Source organism: Cheilinus undulatus, linkage group 17 (assembly GCF_018320785.1).
Source record: "Cheilinus undulatus linkage group 17, ASM1832078v1, whole genome shotgun sequence".
NCBI classification, from domain to species: Eukaryota; Metazoa; Chordata; class Actinopteri; order Labriformes; family Labridae; genus Cheilinus; species Cheilinus undulatus.
In genome coordinates this window covers 31,810,643-31,834,837 of record NC_054881.1, presented here as the reverse complement: position 1 = coordinate 31,834,837, position 24,195 = coordinate 31,810,643, and the positions used below count along the sequence as shown (strand labels likewise).

Here is a 24,195-nt window from a genome sequence, read left to right as displayed (position 1 = left end):
ATCTTTCCCTTTGTCACATATATGTACTTGCAATATCCTGGAAAATATATCAGAGTAAAAGTACATATTTTGTTACAGAAATTACTGTACTTTACTGTACTTTGTTATTTTACAACACTGGTTTCAAATGATAAAATCTTTATTAATGACTGGTGGTATCAAAAAGTAACAAAACGTAATGATCTTGAGTCATATTTTTAACTAAGTAAGAGACAACACTGTCTAAACTGCAGAAATATATTTTGGTAACATTTGTGAAAAGTAGTCCACGTTTCCAGAAGACTGCAGGAGTACACATGAATTTTGCCTAGGAACACCTCTCCAAGTGGACTCTGGCATGGTGCCCATGTCTGGTGTGCTTGTGCTCATAGTCCAAGCATAGTCTATGGAGGATGTGAACGCAGTCATGCTTGAGTGCGGCATACTAGACAGTAAGTAGAGACAAATCTAAATGTCTCCTGTCTCTCCAAAAACCACTGTGTCTGCACACTTTATCCTCGGAGCAGCACAGTAGATGTGGAAGTAGGAGAGGACCCAGTTGCTGGTATGAAACTGAAACTACTGTTACCCATTTGATGATTCAGTGGTAGTCATGGTTGCTTCTTCTTCTTTCTCCGTGGAAAATTTACAAACCAAGTGCTTACCACCACTTACTGTATAGAGAAGTGTACATATGCAAGTGTGCTAATGTGACAGCAGACCTGGGGGAGAGGGAAGGGGTTAGCAATAGTGCTTAGGCATGGCGCAAAGCTATGGAAACTTCCTAACAAATTCTTATAAATTAAATAAAGTTATTCAAATAATGACCCCTCATTTAGACTCAGGGCTTCAAATTAGATTATCTTATAGTCATTAAGCATATTAGTAGCTCTTACTGTAGACATTCTTTCTACAGAGCATTAGGCCTGCCATCTATTTACAACAGCAAAACCCATGAAATATTGTCTAACATTATAACTTATGGCCCTTTTCCACCGTCCTGTCTTAGCCCTACTCTACTAGACTTTACTCAACTCTACTCAGTTTGTGTTGTGTTTCCACGGGCGCGGTACCTCGTACCAGATACTATTTTTTAGTACCTGCTCTGCTCTGGTTCCAAGCGAGCTGAGCCAATACTAAAAGGTGACGTTGACAACTGCCGGCCACTGACTGGTCAGAGAATGTCGTCACCGAAGAGTCAGGAGCGCGATACCCGACACAGGAAACAAACCCGCTATTTTTAAAAAAACGACAACAGGTACTAGGGCTGGTGGAAAAGGTACCCAAACTGAGTAGAGTCGAGTAGAGCCGAGTTGAGTCGAGTAGGGCTGGAACTGTGTAGTGGAAAAGCGCCATTAGTTGAAAATGTATCAGTATATGTAAAACTATGGATGTATTGCCCAACCCTATGTTGAGGTTTAGTTTTTCCACCATTCCTCCCTCTTTGCCAACTTAAAAGGATAAAAATTGACCCTTTCAAATTGCAGGTCAGCTCCTCCATCGATACTCTTTGTGTCTGACCTTGTGCAGAGCTTGTGAGTGTGAGATACATTAGATTTTCGTCAGATTGCTCCCTGGAGGGAGTTGAGAGCTAAAAGGGTTTAAATGTATTTGTTGTAATAGAGCAGTTAAGATCAAAGGATTAGTGCCTGATCAGTGAAGAGGACAGAAAGTCCCTCTGCACCCATACAGCTGCTCCCTGTATTAAAATGCAGCTGTTTAAATACACAGTTCACATGCTCTCCCCATGTTAATCTCAGCACAATCAAACTAAACCCAGAGTGTGCAGGTGGAGCATTTTACCCTCTGCTAACGTGGCTACGACGCTTCCTTTCCCCACATGGACAAACATAAGAGTTTGCACTGCGATTGCTCATCTTCATTACAAAAGCGAATAGCTCTCAATTGAAATTTCAAACCATCACACACTCAAGCTTAACAGAGCAACAAGCAGCAACCTCATGTGAAACCCTGTCTGCTTGTTTCTCTCACCGTAACCTGAATGTCTCTGTGCGGCCTGCCAGGAGCTGACGACATCTTTGAAGAAGATGTGGGCTCCCTGCCCGTAAATATCCCATTCTCAGGGACAGAGATGTCCGCATCTTATGAAGTGGTGTTGAATATTTCATGCAAAGTCCAAACAAGATGATTATCCAACAGACTTTTCATCATTTAAAAACTTCATATCCAAACTGTTGCACTTGTATTTTTGGAAGAAAGAAAATCAATATCTCTTGGGCATCCTTCTGAAAACACCTGAAAAAAAAAAAAAAAAAAAAAAAAATAGAAAATGTCTGTGTCCTTCTGCCAATGTCAGAAGCAGATTTGCTTTTAAGGTGCTGTGGACCTTTTAACATCCTACAAGAAACACTGATTTTCTTTGAAAAGGGGGATTTAAAAGATGAGCTTTTGTTAGTTTAAAATCAACATTCACCTATGATCTGAAATCTGTATTTAAAACAGACAATAACTAGAAAAGCACTCAGAGAGCGCAGACCTCTGCCATTAGCCCTATCTCCCAATAGAGCAGAATCCTTTAAAAAATTCCTGAATCCGTCCCCATATGCCCCCCATCACTGCATTTGCCAATTACTCCCTCCTCAGTGGGGTGGAAACACAGTGAGGCAAAGCATTGGCTTTGCTACGGGTGGACCGTCATGGTGGTAGCATTGCCTGCTGGTGCTGGTCTATTCCTCCCAGCATTGTGAGTGTCCGGGCGTGCGTCTTTCAAACTCCATAAACTCCAAAACTTTGAATAGAAACACACCCAAAAATGCTGCTGGGATTGAAGTTACTCACGTCCGCCATCTCCTGGTGTAAATTGGTAACAGCGCAGACCTTCACCATTAGCTCTATCTCCCAATAGTACAGAATCCTTAAAAAAATTCCTGAATCCAGACGGTGATCTGGATCACTCCCAAAATCTAATCAGTTCTTCCTTATGCCATTTCTGACATTTCCTGAAAATTTCATCAAAATCCGTCCACAACTTTTAGAATTATGTTGCTAACAAACGAACAAACCCACCCGATCACATAACCTCCTTGGCCGAGGTAATAATACAGTTAAGACAGGTTTATTTACAGGGACTTATTCATACAAAAAGCAATTTAATTTGTGGAATAGAGTCTAAAACAGAACATCCAGAGCACTGAAAGACAGCAAAAAGATAAAAGTCACCAAGTTAACCTCGCTAAGAAAGCAGTTAGTGGTAAGTTTAAAGTGGTTGTAAGTCGCATGCACAACCCTACAACGAAGACCGCCCATAAGGGGGGGTAAAAGGGAGCATTGTTTGGGGCACAGCCAAATTGGGTACCCATGGAGGTCAGCAAAATAATTATCCGATGTAGAGGGTAACGTTAACAATTTAGACAGGCACACTGAACTAAACCATTAGAGAGGTTATGTCAGACTGCAAAGCTAAGTTGTGATATGAACAAATGTCAGGATTCTGGGTGAATAAAGTAGAAGAAACTGAGACAACTTAAATGGAAAATAAAGAGTAATTGTGAAAAGGGGCCATAAAGAAATGGTCGAAAAATGGCTAAAGTGGGTTAAAAGGGCAATAAGCGGCAACAATGGATTATTGGCAAGGCTGATTATAAGTGGCAAAGTGTTAAAGAGATAAAAAGCGGCAGACGGATTCAAAGTGTGTTAAAGTGACAAACATTGTTGGAATGTGGAAAAAAGTGGTAAAAAATTGGTTTTAAGGGGCACAAAAAGTGGCACAAAGTGCAAAAAGCAGAACAAATTGGTAAAAAAGTGGCAACAGAAGTGTCAAAAAATGGGCAGAAAAAATGTTTCAAGGGGTTAAAAGTATTCTGTCTAATTAATTTCAACATCAGAACCCTAAATAGTTTAACACACTTTTGAACTCAAAAAGTGTGGTAACTGGACTCTAGCACCAGTGCTACTGATCCAACTCACATACATTAAAATGATCAATATATCACAACTCGTGAGGGCCTATTCTCTGGGTTTTTAAGGGGGCCCAGCCAATCTGTGGGCAGGCCTGCATACAACTCTTTAAATACAGTACAATACTTTCATTAGAAATGCAATGCAGACTATCTGTCTTGCTTATAGGTATATTTGGATGACATAGGGATGCACAATATCATTGGCATGATATTGGTATGGGCAGAAATGAAAAATATTATTTATCATCATTTCTTAAACTTTAAAGTGTGTTAAAAGTACGAAAGCTTGTTTCTTTGTTTATCTTTAACTTTTGGAATTTTCCCTTGTGGGACTATTAAAGGAATATCTTTTTTCATCTTTGAACTTTAAAGTGTGTTATAGGTACTAAAGTTTGTTTCTTTGTTCATCTTTATAATTTAAAGTGTGTTTTGAGGACTGAAATTGCAGTTTATGTATTGGTATGGTTATTGATATCACCGTAGGCTAAAATAATTTTGGAAATGTTGGTAAAAATCTGATGTAGTGCATCCCTAATAACATGACCTCAGCTATGCCTAGCATTTTCCATGTTCAACTTCCAAGTCAGAGCCTAATGCAGTAACTGTGCAACATGTTTAGAACCCTAAGCCAGTTTGGATCCAACTGATGTGTGTTCATGCAAGAGTAAGGCTCAGTGCCATTTCTAACTTTTACCCCTGCTCCTTGACTACCCCTTCCAACAGGGTTACAAAGTGTATTTGTGAAATCTTGCCCTAGAAAGGGGATGACACAAAAGCTGCATTTCCACCAGGTGGTCCAGATTGATTGATTACAGTTTGGTACGGTAAACCCCAAAATAGTTTGCGTTTCCACAGACACCTGTACCCTCACTTGGAGGGTGGACTGTAGAGGGTATCAAAGTTAGTACTGATGACAGGAATCAGTAGGGAGTAAGCAGTAAACAGAATTATTTCAGCTGAAAAGTGCCATCGTTTTAATTTCTGTTATAAAAATGACAATTTATTAACATATTAATACATACATTAATAGAGCTGAAACATAAAGCACTGAGTTAGTGATCAATACCATCTGAACACTCCATTCTCCTTTCTCTTAGCTCAAAGAAAAAATTAAGAACATGTATTTCAGCAAATTAACCATACAGTAAAATAATATCTAAGGTGACAAGGCATCTGAGGAAAAGGGATTATGTTTCATAGCTCGATATTATCAGGCCTGCCCACAGAATTGGCTGTGCCCCTGACAAACCTAGTGGATGGGCCCTTCCTACTTATGATTTATTGATAGTGTCAGTGCATGTGTGTTGGATCAGTAGCACTAGTGCTAGTGTGATGGCTAACAATTACTTCATTTTGGAGCTGGAAAGTATTAAACCTATTAAAGGGTTGTAATGTTCAAATTTAGTTGCTCATGGCACTTTAAGACTGCTTTCCGTCACTGTTTCTGCCCATTTTTGCCACATTTTTGCACTTTCAACCTATTTTTGCTTTTTCTTTAACCTCATGTCACTACAAATGCTGTTTTTGCCACTTTTTCCCCTTCCTTAGACAGTTTTTGCTGCTGTTATCCCGTTTGTCTCTTTAACCCATTTTTGCCACTCTTTAACCGCTTTTCACCACTTTTCCTGCCCCTTTTCTTCCTTTCTTAGCCCATGTTTGCTGTTGTTATCCCATTGTTGCATTTGTGACATTAAAAATAAAATGAATGTTTTACTGGTGTTAGAATCAAACAGCTACAATTTATCAGTGTCTTTTTAAAATACACCCTGAAGTTATGCAAACAGATTTACAACCACAGAGCAATCTTTTAAAAGAAAGCTGAAGCAAAAAGAAGTAAAAGAATCGCTGCAGTATGGCAAAATGACTGATATAAAGCTTCGTAATTACAAAACATGTACATTAATTCAGTTTCACATCCAACACTGATGAACCAGGCTTCAGGCTCTGCTTACTGTCCTTGAAATCAAAACCACATAAATGTCAGGAAATGGGATTTGTGGCCCACATATCAATGTCAACGGTCCAGGAGACAGTATGGATTTCTGTCAAGCCTAAATATACTGAATTTAAGTGGATATCAGACCGTTTTCCACCCATTTTCACCCACACCTCATAAATCAGACAGTCATGTTTTGTCACTCAGCACAGCTGAGCAGTCATGTCACATGCTTAAACCCTCAACTGTGAGTGTAGCGCCACCCTTTTGGGATGGATAGGTAAGCTTGGCATCCCAGAAGAGTGCCAAAAAAGTAGGACGGTACAGGGGACCCTTTCCAACTCCTATTAATGGACATGCAAATAAATGCATACTGCTCTGTAACAAACTAAACCAGACCACTCACTGGGAACAACCCAATAAATATCCTGATACATCATCTGTATACATAAAGAAAGGTGATGACAACAGCGGGCATTTCTTCTATGTGTTATTTTTAAAAATGCTTGAAATCCAAAGGACTATAATGTATTGAAACATTAAATTCAACTGCCTGCATAGACGAATACTGCCTCCTCATAAGGAACTCAGTCTAACCCCAGTGCTCAGCATGTAAATTGTGCCAAATGTCAGCGATACAAACCAAAAATCAATGCTTTTCATCTTATGTGAAAATTATGAATTGAGCCTTCCATTACTGCTGAAATTATTTAAAAGCTGCTCAGTTATCAGTGTTTTTAATCATGTTTCAAAGGATTTCACACCAGCCTTGATCAATCTCAAATGAATTCCTAAAAAAGAAATGCTTCATGTTGATTTTTCTGCCTCCTTTCACAGCTGATATTTAAAAAATAGACAATTCTCTAGCAGAACTAGCAGACCTTTTTTATTAAATTGAAACCTTTTCATTGTCAAGTGTTGTATTTGGTTACAGCACTGAAAGGTTTTGTGTTTCTGTGTCACCTGAGAGCATGTGGGGGTGGGCTGGGTGGGGGCTTGGCTTGGAAACAGTAGGTTGAATTATTGTATTGTGTGTGTGAGCGAGCGTATCGCTGTGGGTGTGCCTGTGTGCGAGCGCATGAATCCTACTGATAGGGGTTATTGTTTGGCCTGGAGAAGTCAAAAAGCTGCTCTCTGGTTGATTTAATTCAGCCGAGTCAGTGAGCAGAGAGGAGAAGAGCAGGCAGGGAGCCGGAGGAGGAGGGAGTGTTGGTAAGGGGGGGTTGGGCATCGACCTGTTGTCAGTATCGTTATCAGTCCCTGCTGTAGAAATCTTATTAGGTTACCTAGTTGTTGAATCATTTCAGGCTCTTTACCTTTCAGGTTTTATATCATATTTTTTCAAAGCAAATATGTGGTATCAAAGGAGAGCTTATATTTTTTTGGTTTTCGTTTTGATTTCTTCTAAACTCTCAAAGGCAATAATAACCTTTTCTACTGCAGTCACCAAAGCAGCTTTCACCAGAGACCCCCTGCATTACTCTCCAGGGGGTACATAATCACTCCAAAACCACTCCAGCCTCACTGTCCATGCCTGTACTGTAGGAAACAGCAAGTAAAATGAAAAACCTTCAACGGGTGCCTTGTTGAAATAGTTTCTCCTTGGGTCTTTCTTTCATCAGTTCTGTTGGGAACTGACCAGAAGAGGGATCCACTCCTGACGGAGTAAGGTCCATCGTATTCATGCTGCAGATTAGTCTCCACTAAAAGCTGACTGATAGGAAATCAGAGGCATTTCGCCATTTAATTTTTTCCTTTAATTTCAAATATCTGAAATCATCAAGTCCAGCAGAGTTGGGTGCATTTACGCTCTTAGTAAAATTCCTTCTCTGGAGAGAAATTTCTTTACATTTTCACAACATTCCCAGACCTAGAATGTGTAGAGTTTCTATAATAGTGTGTGCAATCACACTGTGTGCTCAGTATCCTCCTTTTCTTTTCACTGACTGAGTCCTAAGCCTTGCTCCTAAAGCACATCTCATTTCAAGTACATCTAAAGGCATGAAATGTTCCTTTTCATCCAGCATCCTATAACGTGAAATGTTTACACGAAAACACTGATGGAAAAAAAAAAAATCTCCATGGGGGTCCCCATTAATACCTTACATTTAACACAGATTGTTCTTCAGGCACTCAGATAGTAAATGTCAATCCTTGATGCTAGGCATGGATGCAGTTCAATGTATGCTGAGAAGAGTTTGATATGTGATAGTTCAGACTATATATAAAGGTGGTCTGGGATGCCTTCTGGTGGTGTAGACATTACTAGTACAGGCACACGTTAAAGTAATGGCAATCTGTGGTAGTCCACCTATAAGCAGTTAGTATTCATGACTATCCATGCAGCCTAAAGCTGGTTATACACTGTGCAGTCTCAAGCCCACTCTATGACAGTCGTGGTGAAATGTCAGCTAACACTGTACGATTGAATGGCTTACATCGCATGACCAACGCACACGACCTGAGAACTCACTGTAAGAGTGAAGTCGGGAAGACTCTGCCAGAAAATGTAGAGATTACTGAAAAAGTCCCACACACTGAGTCTGAAGTCATATCTTGTCATATCCTCTCTGTCTTTCTCTCTCCCTTAAATCTCTCTCTGTAACACACACAAACAGCATCATTACCACCGGAGGAATATTTACTTCCTGTGTATTTTCTTCATTATTGGGAGGGGGATGTCATTCCTGCTGTTCTTATGGTGGTGTAGGACATTGCCTGATGGTTTATAAGGGGGAAAATACCCCAAAGTTGAGGATTCTGCTCATGGCTCTGGGAGTGTCTGGAGTTTTACGACCAAAATATCAAACTTGTCAGAAATACATCAGACCAGTCTGGAGCAGCTGGCCAGGCCATAGGTTGTGGCTGCCGTATCCCTCTATACACAGCATGACAAATGACAAACAATTTGATGAAAAGTCAGCGCGACTTCCAAGCGAAATATACAACTGAAAAATTGGTTGGCAGAATAGGATGAAATTTGCACAGTGCACTCTCGGCTTAACTAGTAGTGATGGGAATTAAATCCCTTTTATATATTTTTCTGAGCTTTTTATGCCTTTATTCATAGATGAGGACATGGGAGAGAGTCGGAAACAGGGATGAGAGAGTGCAGGAGAGACATGTGGGAAAGTAGCCACAGGTCGCATTTGAATCCAGGCTACCCACGTACATGGGGCACGCCTTAAACCACTAGGCCATCTGCACCCCAAATCCCTTTTTTTAGAGACCTGGATTTGGTACCCTGTTGGCTTTTTAATGTCTATTAAAAACCAACAAATAGCAAGCTTTCAAATGACATCACTACTCAGTCATCAACTGTTGTCTTGAATTTAACTGTCTTCTCAGTCTAACCAGTACCTCCCAAGGCTTATTTGCTTAACAGAATATCACTGCTCTTTCAAAAGCATTTTGATGCCAAATTAGGGAGAAAAGTTGCTAAAGAGGCACCACTTGCCCCTAAGCTTGTTGCTAAATGGGGGTGAGTGAATGCTGATTGCAGGTTGTCACTAAAGACGCACTGTTGAAGTGTAGCCAACTCACTATACAGATACTCAAAACGGATGTTAAGAGCCATTGAATGCAAGGTATAAACAGGGTCATAGTTTGTTAACATGATGCTAACACTGCATGGAAATTGTCATTAGTAGGTATAAAAGTGAAAGTAGATCAGGTCTTACGTTAAAAGATGGTTTGTTACCTTGCATCTCTGTAAAGCTACATTTGTATCATTGGGTAGAGGTCATTGGCTTGTGGGCTGAATGAAGTTAGCCCAGATGATAACCCAACAAGGGGGCATGCCATGACACCTGTCGCTCCCTGGAGCTGTGGAAGGAAATTGAGGATGTTGCTGTGAAAATGCTGTTAAAATGAGCCTATTTAGAGATACCATTTTACTTTAAACGGTTAGGTTGTGGTTCTGCTCTAGGTTCCACCAAATTGAAAAGGTAAGTTATTTCCTTAGCTTTGTTGTGAAAAAGGGAGTGGTTCGCCCTGATAGCATATTTAAAGGTGACATTATGGTATTTTAGGTTTTTGAATATTAAACCTCACCTCTTGGTTGCTCTACATGCAGTTCAAAAACTGTTATTAATCTGCTGCACTAACCTAATGCTCACTCTCTACCCTTTATTTTCTTTCCTCCTGATCTGTAAACCTGGCTGCAGGGTTTGCTCACTTTAGAACATTAGGCAGATCTGATGCTGATGTTGGCTGATAAGGTCTAATGTACAGTCAGTGTTTCGGTTCCCCCCTAAAGGCACTGGATGGAGTTAAGGTCAGGACTCTGAGCAGGCGAGGCACATTTTTCACACCAAATTAGGGAAAACAGTTCTTTTATGTGGCTAGAGCGATGCACAGGCCACACATTCTCACAACCGACTCATCTTACAAAGATGATAGGTCAGGAGCCCCAAGCGTCAGAATATGATAATAAAGTTACCACTGTGGAGTTAGTTTTGATCATGCAGGGGTTCAGGATCAAGGTTACAATAAACAAAAAGAAGCTACAATATGTATGCAACAGAATGCGTGATAATGGATTTTTGCTAGCTTGCCCTGTTCCTCTTATTGTGACAGTCTATTTGTTTTTGAATCAGACATAAAACAATATAAATACTTGGTTTTACCATAAATTATAAATGTATTGTTTTTAAAATCCTGACATTCAGTAAGACTTAAAGTAATTTATTTGGATTACAACATACACAGCATATGTTTAACAGTAAAACCTAGCTCTCTCTGCCTTTTTAGAACTAAAAACAGCAATGTAGCAACCCCCTGACAGTGCACAAAATAAAAAGCTGCCCCCTTTACAATGGAACCTTCCCGAATGCATCTCAAAAAATAAGAATACCATGAAAAAGCTCATTTTTTTCCCAGTAATACAAATTTCTATGATTGTTTACAGCATTACAGCTTTCTCTCACTCTGGTTCAGTAGACACAACTACAATCATAAGGAAGACTGCTGATTGACTTTTGTCCAGAGGACTAACAGACACCTTTCACAAGGAGGGTAAGCCACAGAAGGTCACTACTGAAATGGCGGGCTGTTCTCAGACGCTCTAGCAAAGCTTATTCATGTAAAGTTGACTGGAAGGGAAAAGTGTGGGAAGAAAAGATGCATAAGCAACAGGGATGAGTTCTGCCTTTAGAGGTGAGCAGATTCAAGAAGTTAGGGGAGCTTCACAAGGAGTGGACTGAAGCTGGAGTCAGTGGATCAAGAGCCATCACACAGATGGGTCTAGGAAATGAACTACAAGTTTCATGCTCATAGGCTACGTTCATACTGCAGTGAAAAGTGACATGAAATCTATTTTTTTACTCACATGTGACTTGTATCTGATTTTTTTCTGACTATGTGAACAGTGCAAGTCACATTGACTCTGACCTTTTTGAATCAGATTCAGGCCACTTTCGTATAAATAGATACATATCTATTCTTTTGGAAGTTGACTGCAGTGTGAACAGGCACAAAAAAAATTAGATCTGAGAAAAGATCAAAGGTGAGCATTTAGGCCTGCAGTGTGAATGTATCCTTAGTGTCGAGCCACTCCTTTCCATAAGAAAGCCCAATTTTCGCTCTTACAACGAGTGACCATGTTAACTGGTGACTACACGTCAAATGCATATGGGTTATTAACAGTTATTGGAAACTTAAAGAGCCTCTTTGTTCAGTTTTTCATTAAAATAATATCTCCTAAGCATACATTAGACGGAACATGTTCAGTGTTTTTTAACAATGTTGTAACCATGTCAGCCACTGGTAATTTCAACTGAGAAGTCACCTGTTAGCACAGTTCCTTGTTAAAACATAACATCAGCTCTCCCACGCATTGTTTTCAGTGAAGACTTTAGATTTATTTACTCTTTTCCGCTAATGAGTTTCTGATAAAAACATTTCCTGCTTAAGCCCACATATTGTATTTCTATTAAGATTCAAGCACTAGTTAATCTTTTCTTTGTTACTGTAAGAAGTTGTTTTTAAAACAAATCACTACAAATATGCTAAAAAAGCATTATTTTGAGCACCTTTCATTAAGCTTTTTTTAAATTATGTAACATAATAATTTACATCCGCCTTAATACACAGCAGACTGAAGCAGATGCTGGAATTGTCACCTCTATAAGAAACAGGGGGCGTGTTGTGAATCAGAAATTGTTTTAAATTGGAAATCTGAATTGAAACGTAACCCCCATGATCTGAAATGAATCAAGCAATACTTAAAGATTCACATCTCTAGTGCTTAGTACCTATATATATACAGGTACATCTCAAAAAATTACAATATCATGAAAAAGTTCAATTTTTTTTGTCACTCTTATCTGAAAGTGAAACCCATATGTTAAATAGACTTGTTACAGAGTGAAATATTTCAAGCCTTTATTTCTTGAAATGTTGATGCTTATGGCTTTCAGATAAGAAAACCCAAAATTCAGTGTCACAAAAAACTAGAATATTACATAAGATCAATATAAAAATGATGTTTTAAACAGAAATTTCAGGCTTCTGAAAAGTATGTTCATTTCTATGCACTCAATACTTGGTTGGGCCTCCTTTTGCATGAATTACTGCATCAGTGCGGCGTGGCATGGAGGCGATCAGCCTGTGGCACTGCTCAGGTGTAATGGAAGCCCAGTTTGCTTTGATAGCGGCCTTCAGGTCATCTGCATTGTTGGGTCTGGTGTCTCTCATGTTCCTCTTGACAATATCCCATAGATTCTCTGTGGGGTTCAGATCAGGCCAGTTTGCTGGCCAATCAAGCACAGTAAAAACATGGTCATTGAACCAGCTTTTGGTACCTTTGGCATTATGGGCAGGTGCCAAGTCCTGCTGGAAAATGAAATCAGCATCTCCATGAAGCTTGTCAGCAGAAGGAAGCATGAAGTGCTCTAAAATGTCCTGGTAGATGGCTGCGTTGACTGTGGACTTCAGAAAACACAGTGGACCAACACCAGCAGATGCCATGGCAGCCCAAATCATCACTGACTGTGGAAACTTCACACTGGACTTCAAGCAACATGGATTCTGTGCCTCTCCACTCTTCAAGATCCCAGAGCCTGGAGAAGAGTGGATATATATATATATATATATAAATTTTTACAGTAGTAACAAAACATGCGTTGATAATATTTGATTTTTCCAAGAATCATATCAAAGTTTCTATGTTTGGTGTTGTGACAGCCCTGGTGGGCAGATTTATTGTTTATACAGTTGAAACTGTCCACAAAAAGAACAGTTTCTTTTTTTCTTTGCTTTACTGGAGAGAGTTTGGCATGAAAGAGGGAAAGGGAAATACTGTTGGCTTGTGTGAGTCAACTATTCAAAGCTTAACCCACCTACTTTGACTACATTCTTCATTTGTTTATGCACCAGGCGCTGCTTTATTCTTGTTTTGAATGCACGTTTTAATACTTAGACATGCATGGTAGAGACTGACTAAGGAGCTTTCAATTTCCTTGTCTTTCTTTCTCTCCTCTCCATGCTCTCCCCTCTCAGCTGTCCTTACAGTCAATTTAGCTCACATTCAAATTCTTTGGAGTCATACATTTTTCAGATGGCAGGAGTGGTACCATTAGGTCACATTCTCACTTCACCTCCACCCTTCCCTTCCTATTTTATTAGACAACTCCCAGTCACGGTAGCACGAACCTCCCTGCCTCAGCACAGCCTTTTCCTCTGAGGTGCTATAGTGACCTATATCACACCGAGTCAGTAAACACGAGAAGAAAAAAAACCTGCCAGGGGTCAAAGTTTAGGATTTTGAAATGCTCTTATCCCCTGAGTGAATTCATCTGTGTATTTTGCTCTGCGTTACCCCTCCCTTCCAGCTCTTCCCCCTGTGGATTCAGTCACCTTTGGCAGCTTGGAAAAGTAAATAAGGTGTGTTATCTCTGCCAACATACCTTACTCCAACTTCCTGGATCTTTCTGCTGTCCCACCCTGCCATAGTGAGAGGAAATCAGTGCTTCTGTTAATATTTACCATCACTCCACGGTCATTAAAGCAGCACTGATGCTTCTTTGCTGCAGTTTGGCTTCTTCTTAGATGTTTTTAAGCCCGAAATGGTGCAGACAGAAGGCAGTGCAACTTACATAATGCTGTCATCGACAGTTTTTCCTCAGACGCACTGTTTCAGGCTGTTAGGTCACACTGGACAATTGTCTGTCTGACAAACTGTGAAAAGTAGATGGACCAAAAAAGACGTGGGCTGGAGCCTGGAAAAGATAAAGGGGATGATGTGGCAAGCTGCGCTCCGGCTCGAGGGAGCCGTCACCTGGCAACCGGGAGATCACATTTCCAACTATGCGTGTTAGCTGTTGTTTGTGTGTGTTTGTGCATGTGTTTGCGTGAGGCCGAGGACAATGTAGTTTTTCGGCACAACAAAGCTCCACACTCCAGTAGCTTCACACAGGTCAAACTGAGGAGATGTCAAATAAAATCAGCATCATGTAAAGTTTGCCTTGCCATGCCCCTCGCCCTTGCAGCTTCACCTGTCTGACCTCAATCTGTTTCTGCAGGGCGGGTGTCTCTGGTACGAATAACCGCCTTGAGGCTGGAGGGCCTGCAGCTGGATGACCAGGGCTTGTACGAGTGTCGAATCCTCTTACTGGATGAGCCTACAGATGAGCTGCAGAACGGCACTTGGACTCTGCTTTCTGTAACTGGTGAGATTTATGGAGTAGTGTGTTGTTTATGTGTGTTTTGGCTCCCTGCCTGTAAAGCTTAAAGCTGAAAGTGGATTATGTTTAACTTCATAAGGCTAAATCTGTGCTCCAAATGTGAACAAAGAACAGGATTGAAACGTGTTTGAACAAAAAAAACAACCTTTGATCTGGAAATATGAGATAGCTCCATCTGGGTGTGTCAGTCAAACACGAGTTAAATCAAAACAGATAACTTAGACACAGTGTGAAGCATTGGATCCACATCACACGTCATGACAGCCATGCATCACATGCATCATGTGTTTGGAGCTGTGTATTAAAACGCATTACTTTTTGTCTGATTAAAATGTGTCTGTAACCAACATGAAAGACAAGGCAGGTCCCAACAGATGGAGGGGAAACAGACGCTATGCTGACTAGACTGACCAAACGCCATCAACATCATCACCATACTTGAAGTGGCACTCTTAAAAGATGTCACACTGGTGTGTTCCATGGGGCTTATACACACCAACATGCTTGCTCTCTCTCTCTCTCTCTCTCTACTGCCGCTCAAAATAAATGCAAGTTTGTACTGGCAGAGCTCCGCATGATCACTGATAGAAAATTCTTTTAAAAAAATGAAATTTCATACTGGCAGGTCTTTTTCCAACAATAATAATACCTTTTTTAAGCACATTAATGAAAAAACTGTCTGTGCCTCATGCCTGTGGGTGGGGTTTCTTAAGGCAGTGCTGACTGACGTCTGAGGGCCTGTGTTGCTCCGAGACACAGTCAGCAGCACTGCTGGAGCCCACAAAGTGATTTAAGACATCTGTTCCCTTACAACATTTAACATTTGGGAGGAATAAAATTCATTTTTCATCAGGAAAGTGGAAGCTGAGTAGACTTCCGCTAACTTAGTGGAACCTACTTTTCTAACATTAGCACAGAGCCAGTAAAAAGATCCAGTACTTTTCCAATCATTTTACATGTTCAACTGATCATTAATCCAAACGTCAGTCAGTCACACAGCAGCAACCGATGCGTTTAAGCATGTAGATGTGGACCAGACGATCTGCTGAAGTTGAAGATGGGTACAAGAATGGAAAATAAAGGAAGGTGGTTTAAGTTACTCTGAATGGGGTGCAGAGAACATGCCGAGATGTGAGCAAAATGGCATGAAGCACATTAACAGTTCAAGTAATTGCTAATGCCCGCCAAGGTATTCAGTTATCAGGGATTAATGGACAACATGGAGGCCTGAACTGTCTGATGTGCAGCAGATGGTTGCCTCCGCGAAGTCCATTAATCCCTGATAATTGGACACCTCGAAGGGCGTTAGCCCGCTTATAACATGGTCACTTGCCCATGAAAATAATTAATAAAACTACTAATCTATAATTTTATACACTTTGTGATCAAAATAGAAAGTTTTACTAAAACAACAATTCCTTTCCCTTAGCAATGCCATAGGGCTTGACTAATAACTGGAATAGCCATTCCAAGCCCATAATGTTCTTAGGGAATGTAAACGTAGTTTAGTGCTCTAGTAAATAGGACAGGCCATAGATCCGAAGTCACAATGGAACCAAAAAACTAGTCCGCTCAGAGTACTTACTTAACAGATTTATCAATGAAAAGGTATGAAGATGAGGGACATGGAGAGTCATCTGTGATCAGACTTGAACCTGTAAGTTAACATGGACAGTCATGTGATCAGACTATAAACCTGTATGTTAACATAGACAGTCATCTGATTAAAAGCTTAGTTTTAGCAGACCAGCTGTTTGGATAAACAGAATAATACCCCCTTCTACACTATAAGGTAACAGAGATAAAACAGAGCTGTCCATGCCCTGCAGGTGCTGATTCTCCATCAGACACGTCAATATTTATCAGATATTATAGCTTCTTTTCTTTTGGTTTGTGTTATTTAAATCTTCTGACAATAGTTTATAGAAGTTAGAACAGAAGGAAAGTGAGTTTTTTTTGCAACACTCACCTCTCAGAGTTAAGGTGCGCCTGGAAACAAGGCGTACATCGGTTATAGGAGATTAGACTGTCTTACGTTACTGGTCTTAAACCTGGAGTCGATCATTATATTTATGTCAGTTAAGTGACAGTTGATGCCGGTCCGTAGGCTCCTTAGGCTGGCAGTGCTGTACTCCCTGCTAAGAAAATATGACTGTGTCAGGTTGCTATGGTTGCTCCTATTGTCTAACAGCTGCTGGGCATTAATTACCTCTGCCAGGGAGGTTATGTGATTGGGAGGGTTTGTTCATTTGTTAGTTAGTTTGTTTGTTAGCAACATAACTCAAAAAGTTGTGGACAGAGTTTGATGAAGTTTTCAGGAAATGTCAGAAATGGAATAAGGAAGAACTGATTAGATTTTGGGAGTGAGCTGGATCACCGTCTGGTTTCAGGAACTTTTTAAAGGATTCTGTACTATTGGGAGATAGGGCTAATGGCGGATGTCTGCGCTCTCCGAGTGCTTTTCTGGAATAGTGTAATGATTTTTTGACCGGAACTACTTGTGAAGTTCGAATGGTGTCCATATATCAGAAGTTAATGGACACCAATGGAATTTCCAGAGCCAATCAGAATCGAGTATTCACCAAGACCATGGTATATTCTCAGTTAGTCAAAGTCATAATTGAAATTGACACTCAATTAATTGTCCAGCACTAATAACAACACTGACTACATGTGACTACATCTACACTATATAGACAAAAATATTTGGTCACACCTGTTAATAACTGAATTCAGGTGTTTCAATCAGACCTGTTTCCACAGGTGTATAAAATCAATTACCTAGCCATGAAGTCTCTGTTTGCAAACATTTGTGATACAAAATAGGTGGTTCTTAAGAGCTCAGTGACTTAAGGCATAGTACTATGATGGATGTTATCTTTGCAAGGAGATGGTTCATGAAGTGTAATCCCTGCTGAATATTTCACTGTCAGTGAAACCTGATATTATCAGAAAATGGAAGCGTTTAGGAACAACAGCAACTCAGCCACAAAGTGGAAGACTATGTAAAATCACAGAGCGGTGTTAACAACTGCTGAGGCGCATGGTATATAAAATTTGTCAATGCCCTGCTAATTCCATAGATGAAGAATTCTGAACTTCCATTAATGTATGCACCTAAACTGTGCTTCATAGAGTGGATTTCGATGGCCTCACATCATCAAGTCCAATGCCAAACATAGGATGGAGTGGTATAGAGCACACTGACACTGGTTCTGTGGAGTGATCATGATTCTCTGTTTGGCAGTCAGATGGGTAAGTCTGGGTTTGGCGGATGCTGGGAGAACATCACCTGCCTGACTGCATTGTGCCAAGTGTGAAGTTTGGTGGAGGAGGGTTAATGGTATGGGGCTGTTTTTCAGGGTTTGCTTTAGCATACTAAGACATTTTGGACTATGCTATGCTTCCAACCTTGTGGCAACAATTTGGGGAAGGCTCTCCTCTGTTCCAACATGACTGTGCCCAAGTGCACAAAGCAAGGACTATGAAGACATAGTTGATGAGTTTGGTGTGGAAGAACTTGACTGGCCCGCACAGATCCCTGACCTCAACCCATGGAGCAGCTTTGGGATGAACTAGAACTGAAATTGCGAGCCAGGCCTGGTGCTGAAGTGAAGTAATTTAAGATCATTGACTCAAACTGTCTGAGTGAAATGAGTGTAAATCCTCAGACTATGTCGCAAAATAAGAAAATTCACTTTCTTGGTGCATAAAAGCTAAATATTTACATTCTATTATCCACTATTATGAAGCTGTTTAGTCTCTGGCTTTGTTTAGACAGCTGCCATTTTGGAATTCTCTCTCAAATCAAATCTAAAAGACAGTCTACTCTATTTTTGCAAGTGATCACTTCAGATTAGAATCAAGTAGTATGTTCATTCAAGACAAACATTTTGCTACAGCAGCTCTGACGCACCTCAGTCCCTCTTCATGATGTTTTACTGTACATCCAATTGCTACTGATGTGTGGGGGCTTACAAACTTGGGTTGTTTGGAACATCCTCCCTCTGACCTAGTTCTTTTGGATATGCAGTAAGAGAACACATTAATTCTGCTCTGCTCAGAAAAGAATGAGTGAGCTGATATTGCCTGGCAAAGATGGCCTTGGTTTACTTGCAACACAACCCTGAACAGTTTGTTTACCATAGGAACACAATTTTGACTCAACAACTGGACAAATAACCAGTTAACTCATCACACATTACAACTAAAAAATAAAATAATACTAGTGATATTTATCATCTGCAGTCCAGCAGGGTCTATTGGGGCTCTGTTGGCTCACTCATTTGACCAATTTATCAGACCAGGGTAATATGTCCTCTGCATCACTAGAACCCCCATTTTTTCTCTAAACTGGACTCTACTTTTATAAATTGCTGTCAGAGCTTCTGCTGACAGGTGTTAAGGTTTAAGAAGTGTCTGTGTGGTGACCTTAAGCTGCCCTTGTCTGTAAATGTTTTACAGCAGATGTTGAAACTGGCAAGAGTACTCACAAATGTCACTTTTTCAGTAGTTTATTGTAATAACATAACTAGCTCACCAGATGTCACGATAGTCTTATATAGGGAAGAGCATTTCAAGAAGAAAAACAACTTTATTTAATGAGTCAAGTATTTGGGATAATAATTACAACAGCATTATGATATAAGTTGATACAATGATACAACAATGAATATTCTAATGATTGTCACATCTGAGTTTATCGTCATAGACTTGCACTTATTTTGTGCCAAAATGGCGCCCTCATTGATGCATATCAAAGGCCTGGAAGTAGCATCTATGTGTTAATAAGCTGTGACTTAAGGACAAAGTTGCAGCGTGAACAGAGATTCAAGAGAAAAATGTCTCAATGTATTATCATCTCAATCAGAATGAAGCAAAAAAAACATCCCAAAACTTTTAAATCCTACTACATGAGGAGTCAGCGCAGCTTGACTGCATCCATACTAATCTGATAGGAAACATTCAAACCCACATCTAATTGAGGCTCATATCAAATTTAGGGAAAAAATCTCATTTGAATTTGAACATCAGCCTGGATGCAGTGTTGATATGATAAAATATGGACTGAGTTTGCAACCTGAACTGCTGATGTAGATTGTGAATGCCGGAGAATAAAATTCAAGCCAAGGCTTGTTGAGACATGTGCAAGGACATCTTCTGTGCCAAGACACGCTTTTGGTGTGGCTCTGCTCTTTTTACAAAAGAAAAAAAAAGTGGTCCAGTTTTAAATAAAATGCTGCTTTCCTACAGCTACAACTGAGCTAATAGCCACTGTGGCAGCAGCCTCTGGATACACCAGGAAACACCACATGTAACACCCGTAACATCTTTTGCATCATGAAAAGCTCTCAGTGAGGCACTTTGCTTTTGTTTTAATAAAGACATGCCCAATTCTGACAAATCTGCTTTCGTGGGTACACCCAAGCTAATCACTCTACTATCAGCCACTGTGTGTACTGATCTACACAACAACCAACCCCTCCTACCCCGTAACTATCTGAAGTAGGGGGGCTGAAGTGTTGGAACACCTTTTCATCATGAAAAGCTTTTATTATTGTTTTTGCTCTTTACGTTATACAGAAACATGGCTCAGTTCTGATAAAACTACTGCTACACTACAGCTACATCTGAGCCACAGACTGTAGAAAGATTTGGACAAAGCCTGTGTGACGTCAGCCGTCTGCTTACGGACTCAAACTGCTTTTGATACCATTCTGCGGCGGGCTCCATATTGAAAGTGCTGTCTTGACGGAACTTAGTATCAACCTAATGGCCTGCCCACTAAGCTTGACTTCCTTTAAGCTAGCAAGCTAGCATTCTGGTTGACAGAAAGGTAGCTTCTGCTTGTCAAACTATCTGTCAATCAAATGAGATGCGTCAATGAGTGTGCAGTAAGGTTTTTCCTAAATATACACTAAATGACTGTGCACTTCCACATTGGCTTCATTTTTCAGAACCAGAGGTCGCCACTTGATCCCAGCTAATCACCTCAATACTGTTAGCCATTGTTAACAGCTTTCAATACAACTAAACCCCGCCCATAGCTACCACCTCGTTCTCCTCAAATGATGCAGATTGGTCCAAACAGTGTTCGGTTCAGCACAAAGGTTGTGGAGTGAAACTTTTCAAGATGGATTTGCCCGATGAGAGACAGAGAATCTGGCAAATCCATCTGCTTTGCAAAGTTAAGTATCTAATTTTTCAGCATAGTCTATTATTATTATTATTATTATTATTATTATTATTATTCGCAATCATTTGACGAGTAGTTTATGTATAATACTCCTTTAAAGTTAAACTCTTGCAAAAGTATTTTGACAAGATAATTTTTTTATAAAGTTTTTTTTTTTAAAGTCAGGTAATTTAAATAATGTTTGACTTCCTTGCACAGATTTTGATAAGAATCCACTTTTACTTGAGCTATCACCATTATTATTGATAGGTCTAAATAATACATCTAACAATAAAATATGCATCATTATTTTTAGTGCTTTGAAGTGTATCTGTACGTGGGAAAAGCTTTGCTATGACTGTTCACAAACATAAAGAATCCCAGATCAAAGCGAGGTGAGACAGTTTCACCGAGTTGGTCTGTGTGAGCATCAGGTTAGAGATGGGAATTATAATAGATTATGTCTGTGTGCTCAAGGCCTTAGATGTAGCTTCACTGACATGCCCTGCAGCTGTGGGCTTCAAATCCTATTGTATTCTCTCTGACTCAACATTTTGGATTGTTATTGGCCTTTACAGTCTTAAAATATAACAAAAAAAAAAAGTAAAAGGCCGTAGATGTCAGAAGTTTCCTGAACAATCAGTTATGTGTGCAGCAAAAACTGTTAACAGAATTCCTTCTTATAAAACTTTGGCTGGAGAATTAAGCGTTATACACTATACTTCAGTAAATTACTTAGATTTAAGAGATTAAGCTGAATGCTCTTCACTTCTTACATTAATGCTTTCTTCTTTGAGTGGATATCGCTCATCTCACCATTATTCTGTATTGCATGGCAGATTCAGCACAATTAGTTATCAGAAACTTGCTTTTTATTATTTTCAAGAGTCTCTTATTAACCATAAACTGCTACTCCATGCAACTTAGACAAAGAACATGCTGTTCTCCAGGGCCAGAAACACAGTTTATGTAAATTTGCACGTATCCAGCAGAAATGGTTCAGAAAAGAGTCACAGATCTTGGCTCGATGAGGAATTGAGAGTTAAGTTCCATATTCCAAGTTACGACAGAAATTTGGCTTCCTGTGCAGACATAAATCAAGTTTTCCTTTGTTCAGTGGAAAGAGAATTGTTGAGGCCGTGCTCTTATCAGTTATGGATTATGGGGATGTAATTTATAGGCATGCTGCTGCTTCAACTCTAAAGCCTCTAGACACTGTCAATCACTCTGCCCTTATATTTATAACTGGTGACAGATACGGCTCTCATCATTGTGCTCTGTATGGGAAGGTCGGATGGCCTACACTTGAAGAGAGATGCCACAAACATAGCTTTATAATTATTTTTAAGGCCTGTTTTAGAAAACTATCGTACATCTCAAATTGGTTTGAGTGGAATTTTGGCACCAACATGGCCCATTCTACTGACAGGCTTGTTCCTAAAAAATTGTACTAAAAATTGTAAAACTGCATTTTCCATGGAACAACCTCCAACAAACTCTAACCTCTCATTTCTACTTATGTATGGTTACAAAGAAAAATAACCCAGAAGTCCATTCATTCCTATGGGATTCTCTGTGATATCAGACAGGCCTGTGAAAGGTGCTGAATATTTGTGCAGTCACCTATTGTAAAGGACTTTTTTTTGTTTAATTGACATTACTTTGCAGAAATCTGTTTTTTTTTTGTGTGTGTGTATTTTTTTATTTCTTTGATTGCTGAATAAAATGAGTAATAGGGTAAAACATCCAAGGGGTGAATACATTTTTATAGGCATTGTATTTTCATCCAGAACGCACCATGAGTACCTTGAAAAATATGAAGTTTTGCAGTGGATTTTGGAGAGACCATGTGGGAGTGTTCCTGCTTTGTGAATGAGCTGCCAGCTAGTTAACAGGCTATGGAAAGTCATATATTTACCAGCTTAATATGAAATACAGACAGATTAATCCCTGTGATATGAAATATTGCATGATTTATCAGTCGTCATGCAGTACTGCTAGATCATCTTGGCAGTTTGAAAAATATTTATAAATTTCCGTGAAAAGGAAGAAGGCATAAATAAATAAAAAACAGGTTTGCTTCATATAGACAAACACTTGAATGGCTAAACCTATTATCCTAGCTTTGCTTGTTTGTCTATTCATACGCTCTTTAAATAAAATATTTCTTAATGTGGAAAACTGACACAATTATCCTCTTCCCATGGCTACAAGTAGTTTTTATCAGGTTTCTTTCCACCTGTGAAATTGTTCCCTTCCTTATGTTTGACACAAGACTTTGATTTTTCCCCCACTGTGTTTTCAATTGTAAGTTCTTTAATTGATTTCAGTTGTGTTTTTATTTCACAAAGAGACCATATAGGTATGAGTCCTTGGAAAATGTGATGAACAGCTGAAGTGCGAATAGGGCCATTATCATTGGGTGTTTTTGCAGATAATAAAAGAAAACAAAAACTGGAAGTCCTCTGATGAGTTCAAAGCCCTCAAGTGGCAGAAAAACATTCCTGTTAGCAGATCTAAAAGACAGCATCACACCCGCTTTCACTTTGGTGCCTGAAATAATAATGTAACTTGATGTCAGTAAACTGCACACAGGCTGCCTCTGTTTAACAAACAAGGCCGAGTTGCTGTCATGCTGTGTATGATAGATAAAAAAAAGAGATGAGGGAGACAAAAGATTTATTGTGTGCTAGTCCAGCTTTTCACTTTGTAGTATCTCTTTATTGCTTCTGCTCAGAGCACTCTGTGGATGATGCTTCGAGTTTTTGTCGTGATGTAGAGATCAATTTTTTTTCACCCAAAAGTGTACTTACATGTTAAATGCATCTGATTAATATGTATTTTAGAAAGACCTTGTATGATTTCCAATAAAATTGTTTACTCTCATATTTGAGAAATGTCAACTTAAATATTGACCTCAATGTTTGGTCTCATAGCTCCACCGACCTTTATTGAAGCCCCGCCTCCTGTGTTGGAAGCCCTCGTTGGAGGTCATCTCCGTCTTCTCTGTGCTGCTGAAGGCAACCCGGCTCCAAACATCACCTGGATGAAAGATGGCACTGTGATTCAAAGAGCAAATTATCAGGTATGCATACACACAGTTCTTCTGTGCATTAATAAATCAGCTTTTGAGTATTTTAGTTCATCCTTAAGTCAATAGTTTTTGTTTCTCTTCCATATTTGCTTATATACAGTGACCTTGACCTATGACCTCCAAAATCGAATTAGTCTATCCTTTAGTCAGGGTGGACATTTGTACAAAGTTTGAAAAAAATTCCTCAAGGGGTTCACCTGGACGTACAGTGCCAAAAAATATTCCAATCCTTGGATGACGCACACCATCCCCACTGGGAAGCATGGTGGTGGCAGCATCATGCTGTGGGGATGCTTCTCAGCAGCCAGGCCTGGAACACAATGTTATTCAGTGGCTTGGAAGAAGATGTATTTTCCAGAAAGACAATGATCCATAGCATACAGGGAAGGCTACACAAAAATGGTTGA

The 24,195-nt window shown here is 39.7% G+C and overlaps 1 protein-coding gene across 1 annotated transcript in view; it reads left to right on the top strand.

The window, feature by feature from the left end:
- Window positions 1–24,195, top strand: part of igsf9a (immunoglobulin superfamily, member 9a) — a 95,522-nt gene that overhangs the window by 25,497 nt on the left and 45,830 nt on the right. Inside the window, exons 4-5 of the mRNA XM_041810322.1 lie at window positions 14,358–14,504; window positions 23,631–23,779. Of these exons, the coding sequence (XP_041666256.1) occupies window positions 14,358–14,504; window positions 23,631–23,779 (296 nt within the window). The remainder of the gene's footprint in view (window positions 1–14,357; window positions 14,505–23,630; window positions 23,780–24,195) is intronic.